This window comes from Empidonax traillii, unplaced genomic scaffold (genome assembly GCF_003031625.1).
Source record: "Empidonax traillii isolate 1590-97213 ecotype Southwest subspecies unplaced genomic scaffold, ASM303162v1 scaffold111:size2041728, whole genome shotgun sequence".
Lineage (NCBI taxonomy): Eukaryota > Metazoa > Chordata > Aves > Passeriformes > Tyrannidae > Empidonax > Empidonax traillii.
The window spans coordinates 1,454,497-1,464,618 of record NW_020955304.1 but is presented as its reverse complement, the minus strand read 5'-3'; the positions used below and the strand labels follow the sequence as shown (position 1 = coordinate 1,464,618).

The 10,122-nt window shown below is 61.6% G+C and overlaps 2 protein-coding genes across 3 annotated transcripts in view; one reads left to right on the top strand and one right to left on the bottom strand.

The window, feature by feature from the left end:
• Positions 1–6,334, top strand: part of CLCN7 (chloride voltage-gated channel 7) — a 19,932-nt gene extending 13,598 nt beyond the window's left edge. The window contains exons 14-25 of the mRNA XM_027882750.1: positions 566–626; positions 1,170–1,308; positions 1,547–1,640; positions 2,901–3,070; positions 3,396–3,447; positions 3,720–3,847; positions 4,018–4,103; positions 4,544–4,676; positions 4,784–4,843; positions 5,219–5,395; positions 5,498–5,578; positions 5,696–6,334. Coding sequence (XP_027738551.1) covers positions 566–626; positions 1,170–1,308; positions 1,547–1,640; positions 2,901–3,070; positions 3,396–3,447; positions 3,720–3,847; positions 4,018–4,103; positions 4,544–4,676; positions 4,784–4,843; positions 5,219–5,395; positions 5,498–5,578; positions 5,696–5,782 — 1,268 coding nt within the window. The 3' untranslated portion in view covers positions 5,783–6,334. The remainder of the gene's footprint in view (positions 1–565; positions 627–1,169; positions 1,309–1,546; positions 1,641–2,900; positions 3,071–3,395; positions 3,448–3,719; positions 3,848–4,017; positions 4,104–4,543; positions 4,677–4,783; positions 4,844–5,218; positions 5,396–5,497; positions 5,579–5,695) is intronic.
• A 1,060-nt stretch (positions 6,335–7,394) lies between these two features.
• Positions 7,395–9,756, bottom strand: LOC114057007 (sentrin-specific protease 3). Of its 2 annotated transcripts, none has more exons than XM_027882749.1 (2): positions 9,563–9,756; positions 7,395–8,280 (listed from the first exon to the last, which is right to left on the bottom strand). In XM_027882749.1, exon 2 carries the CDS (start codon positions 8,241–8,243, stop codon positions 7,542–7,544), a length of 702 nt encoding a protein of 233 aa, XP_027738550.1. In that variant the 5' UTR covers positions 8,244–8,280; positions 9,563–9,756; the 3' UTR covers positions 7,395–7,541. The 2 variants fall into 2 exon arrangements, with proteins under 2 accessions (XP_027738550.1, XP_027738549.1); XM_027882748.1 differs by having other exon boundaries at positions 7,395–8,233.
• Positions 9,757–10,122: the final 366 nt, after the last annotated feature.

The window sequence follows — 10,122 nt, the reverse complement described above, 5'->3', positions numbered from 1 at the left end:
TTGTTTGCAGAAAATGGGATACACAATCCAGGAAATTCCTATCTTCATCTTTATGGGAGTGGTTGGTAAGACAGAGCTGCTGTTTCAATTTGATTAGTCTGAAAAATTTCCTCTGTTTTCTGTCTGGGTCTAAAAAGCTTTGGCATCCAGTTTCCTGGGGAGAATGGGGAATCCATTAAATTTTGGAGTAGAAGCTGCTTGCGGGGTGAGAGCTGGATTCTGGCCCGACCCTGGTAGAAAGTCCAGCCCCTTTAACCCATGTTGAGCAGGGTGAGTGCACTGCAGTTGTGGGCAGCCTCTTGCTGTCATGTGAGCTGCCCTTATCCCCATGGAGTTGGCCTGTCCCTCACCTGCCTGGTGCCAGTGCTGTGACACTGGTCCCCAACCAGCCCGCTGCTGCTGCCAGGCTCCTCTTGGTGGCAGGTCCTGGCTGTCTGCAGGGACAGTGTCTGTGTGTCCCAGGGTTGCTGGTCATGCTGGGTGGGTTGTTGATGACCTCCACAGGTTCCCTGTGTTGTGGGCAGCCTGGGCCCTGCATGCTGAGCTTTTCCTCCCTCACGTGCAGGTGGGATCCTCGGGGCCCTGTTCAATGCCCTCAATTACTGGTTGACGATGTTCCGCATCAGGTGAGAGCTCAAGAGGTAATGAAGGGGGTTGGTGTGGGTTGGTTGGTGCCTTCTGTGCTCTCTCAAAGCACAGAAGCAGGGCAAGATTGGGGCAGGATCAAACACCCATGCCCCTCAGTCCCGAGGTTACAGCTGGAGCAAAGGCTGTAATTTGTCACTTAACATGAGCAACAGCAGCCCTGGAAAATGCCACGTGCCTCTCTCACTGCCTGCAGCTGAGGCTGTGACTCACAGCATCCCACCACTGCTCTGACCCTGCCAAGTGTTCCCCTCCAGTGACTGGAGGGCCCAGAGAGGTGCAGACATTGTGCAGACCTGCCTGTCGTGTGCTCTGAGAGGAACAAGAGAATGGAGAGAGCTGACAAAGCCACCTGAGCCCAGCCTGGCACAGCCAGTACCTGTCACCAGCTTTCCAAACCCCTGGCAGGCTCTGGGCAGGGAGCAGAGTCTGTCCCTAAGCCTGATGTGACATGCCAAGGCAGGTGGGAGGTGATCCTGCCCACGCCCCTGGGTGCCACCCTCACTCCTCTGTCCCCTTCACAGGTACATCCACCGGCCCTGCCTCCAGGTGGTCGAGGCCATGCTGGTGGCTGCAGTGACAGCCACCGTGGGGTTTGTCATGATTTACTGCTCAAGAGATTGCCAGCCCATCCAGGGGAGCTCCGTGGCATATCCCCTGCAGGTAGGATATGCAGGAGAACAGCATCCATGGTGGGGGGACACCCTGAGCGTGGGCTGAGCAGGGAGACAAGACCCTGCTGCGTTTTGGGGCCCTGGACCTCGCAGGTGATGCCCTCCACTGCAGGCAGAGCTGGAGACCCAGGGATGGTGTAGGTGTTGTGGTGTAGGCATCCTCGTTGTCCAGAGCAGCCCTCCCTGCCACAGGGCAGCCACTTCTAACTCTTACCTTGCCTTTTCAGCTTTTCTGTGCCGATGGCGAGTACAACTCCATGGCCACTGCCTTCTTCAACACACCTGAGAAGAGCGTTGTCAACCTCTTCCATGACCCTCCAGGTCTGTGTGCCCGGCAAGGGGGTCTTTGAATGTGGGCAGGGAGGGACTGGTTTGTGCAAGGTGACTGACCCAGGATGAGACAGAGAGTGATCAGCATGGCCCCATGAGGGCTTCCCAAAACACTGTGCCTGTTCCTTTCCTGCAGCAATGGAAGGAGGAGGGGTGGATGCCACTCCTGGTGGCACCTAGGAGCTTGGCCAAAGGCTGTGGCTTCAGGAGACTGGACGAGGTTTTGTTGATGCATGTTTGCAGGCTGTTGCTCCTGAGTTGCCTGGGAGCATGTCTGACCCTCTCTGGCTGTCTGAAGTCCATTCTGGGAATGATCCTGACTGTTTTCTTAATTAGTGGGGCCTCTTGCCCCAGAATGACTTTACCTTCTGGGCAGGTTGCGGAGGTGGATCTTGAGGCTTGGAATTGCTTGAGAAATGCAGTTTGGTTCCCAGGTTCCAGCTCCATTTCCTTTAGACCTGATGTAACCACAGTGTGCCCTCTGCCTGCTGCTCTGAGTTCTGTGCCCAGCTGCACGTGGGCAGGGGGCAGAGAGAGATCCTCAGCCCAGAGGGCGCAGCTTGGCCACCTGAAGCCAAGAGATGACCGTCCTGTGTCTTGGGGCTGCTCCCTGCAGTTCTGGGTCCTCCGTGGCTCAAGGCTTCAGTCTGTTGACTTCTCTGTGAAGGAGGGGTTGCAAAATACTTGTTTAAACTAGACTGAGCTGCTCAGCAATCCTAAAATAGCAGCTGGCCAAGTTGTGGGGTCAGCAGGGCCTCCACTAGGATGGCACAGCCCGTTCTGTGGGGCAGCCTGGGACTGGCTGGAGCAGCCGTGGGAGCTGCAGGGTGAGAGGGGTTTGCAGGACCTGCTCTGTGGAGTTGATCCCAAAGCTGGCAGTGGGACCTCTGTCTTCCTGACCTTGTGCTCCAGCACTGATGGTCCCTCAGGGCTTTGAAGTTTGTCAAGCTGCCTCACGGGCGGCTGGGAACCTCGGGGCTGGGAGGGGATGGGTCATCACGGGTCGAGAGATGGAGGAATGGGACGGGAGGGCTTGGCATGGCCCCAGCTGGTGTTGGGGCCCTGGAGAGGACAGAAATAACCTGAAGAGCCAGTTTGAAAGGCTTGTGCTGCCAGGGCAAGAGGGAGGGCTCTCACTGCTGGGAATGTGGCATGAGGGTGCTCTGTCTGTCCTCCTGTGGCCACAGACCATCCCAGGGTTCCCTGGGCTGCAGGACCAGCACTGAGTCCCCATTCTGTCGCCCCCCCCAGGTTCCTACAACCCCATGACTCTGGGCATGTTCACACTGATGTATTTCTTCCTGGCCTGCTGGACCTACGGCCTGACGGTGTCCGCAGGGGTGTTCATCCCCTCGCTGCTGATCGGCGCGGCCTGGGGGAGGCTCTTCGGCATCTCCCTGTCCTACCTGACCAAGGGCTCGGTGAGTCCTGGGGCTGAAGGGGTGCTGGGGGGCGTGAGCTGTGTCACCCAGCCCTCCTCCCTGGCTGCTGGGCTGGTGGAGGGCGTGGAGCTGGCCAAGAGCTCGGCATGACTCTGAATTGGGCTGGCTCCTTGTTTGATGCCTTCATAAGCTGGGTCTGGGCTTTCCCATATCCTGATGGAACCCTGATGGAACTGGGCCGTGCAGGCAACCTCAGGCACCTCTCACCACCTTCAGAGGAGGGTTTGAGGGCCAGGGCACTGCTCACTGTCTCAGTGCCCTGGAGCCAGCAGGTGACTGGTCTCCTTTTCTCTCCTGTGCTCAGATCTGGGCTGACCCCGGGAAGTACGCCCTGATGGGAGCTGCTGCACAGCTGGGTGAGTTCCCCATGGCATGGTCTTGTCTGGGGTGAAGGTGGTGTGGGAAAAAGCAATCCCTGCTTCCCTGGCTTAGCTTCTTCCTCAGCTGAAGCCCCAACCTGGCTGTCAACTTCTTAATGCCCCTGCCAAGCACAGGCAGTTCTGGGGCACCCCTGGCTGTGTGGGCAGTCCTGGATCACAAGGAGTCAGGGGTTTCAGGTGTTTTGCTGTCCCTTTACCCCATGTTTCCCTGCCCTCCTAAACCCCAACCCCCCGGGTGCCTCTGGCAGGTGGGATCGTGCGGATGACACTGAGCCTCACGGTCATCATGATGGAGGCAACAGGCAACGTCACCTATGGCTTCCCCATCATGCTGGTGCTGATGACTGCAAAGATTGTGGGAGACTATTTTGTGGAGGTAAGGGCCGGTGTCCTCACAAGAGGTGGCTGTGGGTCAGATTTGGTGGTGCTGGGGGGCCGTGGGGGGCCAGGAACAGGCATGTGCTCACTCTGAGGGATGAGCTGCTGCCTGAATGTGCCCCTTGGCATCTCGCCAGGCTTCTCCTGATGGCTTGGCTCTCATTGCAGGGGCTCTATGACATGCACATCCAGCTGCAGAGTGTCCCCTTCCTGCACTGGGAGGCTCCGGTGACATCCCACTCCCTCACGGCCAGGTAGGTGGGATGGGGGGTGCTTGTCACTCCTGTGGCAGCAGCTTTTGGACCACACTGTTGGCCTGAGCTGGGAATGGAGGTGGTCCTGGGAGCCTGGTGCCATCAGCCCAGCTCCTTCTCCAGCAGGGAAGGGATGTGGCCTGCAGTGCATTCCTTCCCCTCTCCATGTCAGGTTTCAGGGACAGAGGAACATCAACACTGAGTTCTGAGTGTGTGTTGGGGGGGATATTTAGGGTGTGGCACAGGTTGCCCAGAGAAGCTGTGGCTGCCTCATCCCTGGAAGTGTCCAAGGCCAGGTTGGACGGGGCTTGGAGCAACCTGGGCTGGTGGAAGGTGTCCCTGCCCGTGGCAGGGGTGGAATGAGCCCAAGCCATTCTGTGATTCCATGATTCCATGTGTGCTGCCCCGGGGCTGGGTTTCACCTGGAGCCTTCCCTGCAGGGAGGTCATGAGCACTCCTGTCACCTGCCTGCGGAGGATCGAGCGGGTGGGCACAGTCGTGGACATCCTCAGTGACACCTCCTCCAACCACAACGGCTTCCCCGTGGTGGAGAGCAACCCTGACACCACACAGGTGGGCTGGGTGCCACTTGGGAAGGGGGCACAGCTGTGGGGTGGCCCCACAGGCAGTGTGGGACCCCCACCTTCCCAGCCCATCTCACGCACGGTGCTGTGTCGCAGGTGGCCGGACTGCGGGGTCTGATTCTGCGTTCCCAGCTCATCGTCCTGCTGAAGCACAAGGTGGGTGACGCTGTGTGGAGGGTATTTGGGTCATGTCTGGACCCTGCTGCCCATGTCCCACTGGTGCCTCAGACCCCTTGTGTCCTGCCTTGCTTGGGAGGAGCTGGAAGAGGATCCTTGTCATCTCCTTCAGTGCACATCCTGTCTCTTACCTCAGGAGATGGTGGGGGCTGCCGTTCCCTGCTGGAGTTATTCCAGCATTGTCCTGCACCCCACTGGCCTCACAAACCCCAAGTGAGTGGGGAAATGGCCTGTGCTGCTGCAAATGGTCCATTTGCCCCATGCTCCTGCCCTCTTCCCTCCCGGCCCCTGTGCGTTGTCCTGGTGCCTTGTGAGCTCTGCAGGACGGTCCTCAACCCTCTCTTTCCTCCCAAGGTGTTTGTGGAAAGGGCCAACCTGAGCCTGGTGCAGCGGCGGCTGAAGCTGAAGGATTTTCGGGATGCCTACCCCCGCTTCCCCCCCATCCAGTCCATCCATGTCTCCCAGGACGAGCGCGAGTGCATGATCGACCTCAGCGAGTTCATGAACCCCTCTCCCTACACTGTGCCCCAGGTAATGGCCAGGACCCCTCTGCCCAGCACCCCGGGGGTCCTGGGAGGGCAGTGGGTGCTGGCTGGGGGTGCTGCAGCCCCACAGCCCTGCTCTGCCCTGCAGGAGGCGTCTCTGCCACGGGTGTTCAAGCTCTTCCGAGCCCTGGGACTGCGGCACTTGGTGGTCGTGGACAATCGTAACGAGGTGAGTCCCTCGCTGTGTCACAGCAGCCTGAGCTCCTCGGGGAGACAGGGACACGCTGCCCTTGTGCCCAGGCTCTGTGTGCCCAGCTCAGGCCATGCCCTGCCCCTTTCCTGGCAGGTGGTGGGAATGGTCACCCGCAAGGACCTGGCCAGGTACCGGCTGGGGAAGGAGGGCCTGGAGGAGCTGTCGCTGGCACAGACGTGATGCAGTGCTGCCCAGCAGAGACAGGCCCTGGCCCCTCAGGGCTGGGGACCCCCTTTTGGAAGGAGGTGGGGAGAGGACAGGGCCAGGCTGTGCAGGCAGTGCCTGGAGCACTGGCACGGCCGTGCTGCCCTGGCTCTCCTGCCCGTTGCTGCCTTCCTGTGTCTACTGCCTCCTCACCCCTTCCTCTGCTTCTCCGAGGGATCAAAACGCACCCTTGGCTCCGTTAGTTCCTGGGATAGGCTCTCCCTGAGGGTTGGGTGAAGGCTGGAGTGTTCCACGGGGAGCAGAAGTGCCCTGCTGAGCTGGGCATAGTCCTCTGCCATGCCTGGACTGTCTGGGACCTAGCCCTGCCCTAGCCCCAGCTGCAGGTTCTGTGTGGGAGCAGAGAGGACATTATGGGACTCCTTCCTGCCCCCAGGCTCCCTTTGACCCCTGTACTGGCTGAGTCAGGCTGAGCTCTGGGGTAGGTTTTTGCCTCCCTTGCCCCTTGGGCCAGAGGAGGGGGCCATGCTCTGCTTGGCTGTGCAATAAAAGGGCTCCCATGGTTCTGCAGCTGCTGCCTCTGGCTCTTTCTTGGCTCCCTCAGCCACTCTGACCCCAACCCATGGGTGGAGAGATATCCCTGGGGTTTGGGGCAGGGATGGGCTGCCTGCCCTGGGGCCCTGTTGGTCCTACAGCCTGCCCTTCCTGCCCTCCTGCCACCACTGCTGCTCCCTCTCCCCTCCTCCCACACTGGTGTCCGGAGTCACTCCTGGGCCTTGTTCTGGCCCTTTCCAGCAGTCTGGGCCCTGCCAGGCACCCCAAACCCCATCACCAGCCCTGGATCTGGCCAGGGGTAGGGAGCAAAAGCCTGTGGGTGAGGGGGAAAGCTCCAGCTCTGGCACCTCACTCCCCCCATCCCTCCTTCTCTCCTTTGGCATTGCCCCCTCCTCCCTTGGGCAGGGCAACCTGGTGTCTGGAGGGGCTTTCAACTGTGGGATCTGTGCTGAAATAAAGTCTGTTTGTACTTTTATTGTGGTGCTGCCTGTCTCTTGCTCCCCTTCTTCCCCTGGGGCTGCTGCCCAGGCTCGGTGTCACCTCTGTCGGTGTCCTCTGGGGCCTGAGCTGAGCCCTGTCCCCACTGCTGCTACGGGGAGGGCAGAAACTGGGGGAGGGCTGCATACTGGGGGCTGCCCCTTCCCGCGTGCTTTCCCCTTTCAAGGCCAACAAAGAGCCACCACAAAGCAGAGGATGCCTGGGCTGAGCCCTGGTAACAGCCAGGTCTGGTGCTGGGGTCGTGGGGAAGGACCAGCTCTGCTCTCCCACGTGGCTCCAGACCCCTGGCCCTGCCATGGGGTGCAGTGGGTCCCCGAGGCAGTGGTGGGTCCCCAGGCCCCACTGGGTGCTGGCAGCCGGGTGCTTTATGAGGCCCCGCGCTGCCCTTTGTCCCGGCGTGGCCGAGATAAGCGATGGGATCCACCGGCTTGTGCCGCAGAGTAAACACGGGCTGCTGGCTCCTGCCGGCACCGTGCTCCCCGCGGGCCCAGGGGGCCATGCCAAGCCACGGCCCTTTGTCCACGGGCAGCAGTGACACCGCAGTGGCGGGTGGCGAAGGACACCACACGTGCTGGTGCCTGGTGGGAGTCATTTATTCGCTCGTCCCACCACCCGCTCCGACCCGGCAGCTCCAGGTGCCCCAGCGCTGGCACCGGGGCGGCAAAATTTATCATTAACCGAGTGGCACGTGGCGGGACCAGAGACCCCCGAGGCCACGGTGGGGTCACAGCCCGGTGAAGGGCTCGGCCTCCAGCCCCGGGCGGCCCGGCTCCAGTGGCAGCTCCCGCCCGGCACACGGCAGCTCCGGCCCCGGCTCCACCGTCCAGTTGGCCAGGAGGTCGCTGAAGTCGGGGGTGCCGGTGTGGAGGAGGCCGGCGGGGCCTGGCTCCTTCCAGAAGGAGGGCGGCAGCTTCCTGCGGTGCATGGGGGTGATGTGACCGTACTTCCTCTCCAGCCGCTGTGTCCGGCCGCCGGCCGCCCGCGGGGACAGGCAGCGGTGCACGCCGTACTCGAAGAGCTCGGCCAGCGGCCCCAGCCTGTGCGCGGCCCCCGGGCTGCCCCGCGGGGCTTCGGGCTGAGCCCCGGCGCTCTGGGGTGACCCGCAGTCCTTGGGCACGGGCTGGGTGCTGGCAGCCTCCTCCCGGCCCCGCCGCCCGAAGTAGCGCTGGATGTCGCAGCTGATGAGCTCCGAGAACTTGAGGAGCCGCAGGGTGGTCTCGGCCGTGCTGGAGGCAGCCGGCTCTGGCCTCACGCTCTCCTCTGCTGCCTCCACTTCCTCCTCTTCTTCCTCCTCTTCCTCCTCCTCCTCCTCCTCCTCGGAGAGGTCGTGGAAGTCGGGCTCGGGGTGTGTGGGCAGCAGGAGGCCGTGTGGGAAGGGCGAGGGCAGGCGCAGCTCAGCCAGGGGCTGGATGACCCCTGCGGCCATGTCAGTGCTCGGGGCCACCCCGGGGCCTGGGCTCACTCTGCGGGCAGGACAGCGGGGTGAGGGTGACACACCATGGCATCCTCCCCAAACCACGGCCCTGCAGCTCTGAGGTGGCAGCAGATTGTGCTGTGCCACACCATGGCCAGAGTGGGGCTGTAGGGCAGTGGGATCATCTCCCACCCGGAGCACTGGGGACATCCCCACCAAGCCATGGGTTACAGGGGAGTGGAGATGTTCCCCCTGGCACATGGGGCAGCAGGGACATCCCCAGTGAGCACGGAGACACCGGGCAGCAGGGATGTCCCCACCAAGGCATGTGATATGAGGCAGCAGAGATGGCACCTCTCCCCAAGCCATGGGACGTGGGGCGGTGGGGATATCATAACTGAACCCTAACAGCCAACAGAGATGTCCCCATCAGGCCACGGGATGTAGGGCAGCAGGGATGTCCACCTTAATCCGTGGGATGTGGTACAATGGGAATGTCCCTGGGTCATGGCATTTAGGGCATGTTCCCACAAAGTCACAGGATATAAGGCAATGGGAATGTTGCCCCGAGCCTTGGGCCAGGGGGCAGTGGGGACATCCCCCAGAGATGCTGGGCAGTGGGATGTTCCCCTTCAGCCCAGGGCTGTGCATGGAGGTGAACAGGGCTCATCTCAGCACCCATCCCACCACCTTGTGCTCAGCACCCACCCTGCCACACCAGGTTCAGCACCAGGGACATCAAGCCCTGTGTCCTGCTCACAGAATGGCCTCGGGGGTTCCCCTGTGATGTGGTGAACTCACCAGCTCCCCACACTGCCCTGGTGGGCTCCAGCCACGGCTGGGTCTTGCTGAGCTGGATGAGACTCCTCTGTAGTTCATGCTGCCTGTGCTGAGGAGCCCTACCCTGCCTGCAGTAGCAGTAGCCCCAGCCCTACCTTGTTGCAGGGCACCCCTGGTCACCAGCCTGGCACTGCCATCACCCCAGCCCCAGCCCCGGCAGGGCACAAATCCTGGGGGACCAATCCTGCTCCAGCCACTCCAGAGGTGCTGCTGGGCCGTATACCCAGCCTAGGAGATTGTCCTTGCCATCTCTGGAGTCACCATGCACCCCTCTTTGTGCTGTCCCCACCGCAGGACCCCCGACCCTGCCTCTGTGCTGCCCCGGGGTGGGTTGTGGGGGGGCTCAGACACCCGAGGCGCTCTCCGGGCTGTGGGGAGAGCAGAGTGGGGCCACCCCAGCGACGGAACCGGGCCGTCCCACTGCCCCCCTCAGCCGGGGAAGCACCGCGGTGCCGGAGGGCATTGCCCGGGGGGCCGCGGCTCACACTCACCTTGGCGCTGCTGCCCGGCCATGCAAAGGCTCCCGCACCGCTCCCCCTGCCCGTCCCTCCACCTGGGCCTGAAGTATTTATAGCGGAGCGGGAGCTGGCGGCTGGCAAATATTTGGTAGCCGTATTGTAATAGTAGACTCGGTAAACAAAGCCGGGGTTTGCTTTAGCACCCAGCAACGGGAGAGCGGCGCGGGGAGGGACGCGGGGACGGAAGGCAGGGCTCACCTTAATGGTTCACTAGCCAGGGGATTTTCAAGTGTTGTCCCTGTAAATTCACCTATTAAATCGGCAGCCCCAGCTGCCAAACTGCCCGCACACTTGTGCCGAGGGCTCTTATCTCCCCGCTGATTGGAGGCGAAATCAAGCTTTGTCAAATAGGCGTAAAATTAAATTTCATGCTATTTTGACTCCTGGAGTAGGGATGTTCTGAAGAACATACTGTGTATGGAGCGATGCCTCTGCAAACAGGGGCTGCCACTGCAGTGGGCAAAGCCTCTCTGTGGGGTCCCCCCAGGTGCTGCTGGTTCAGAACCCCCACCTCCATCCTTGTGCCCCCCCTG

Bases quoted from the DNA above. Each gene is read 5' to 3' on its own strand.
- LOC114057007 (XM_027882748.1), bottom strand. From the start codon at position 9,584: ATGGCCGGGCAGCAGCGCCAAG. The intron at 8,234-9,562 runs GTGAGTGTGAGC...ACATGGCCGCAG, and splicing joins GGCCGGGCAGCAGCGCCAAG to GGGTCATCCAGCCCCTGGCT.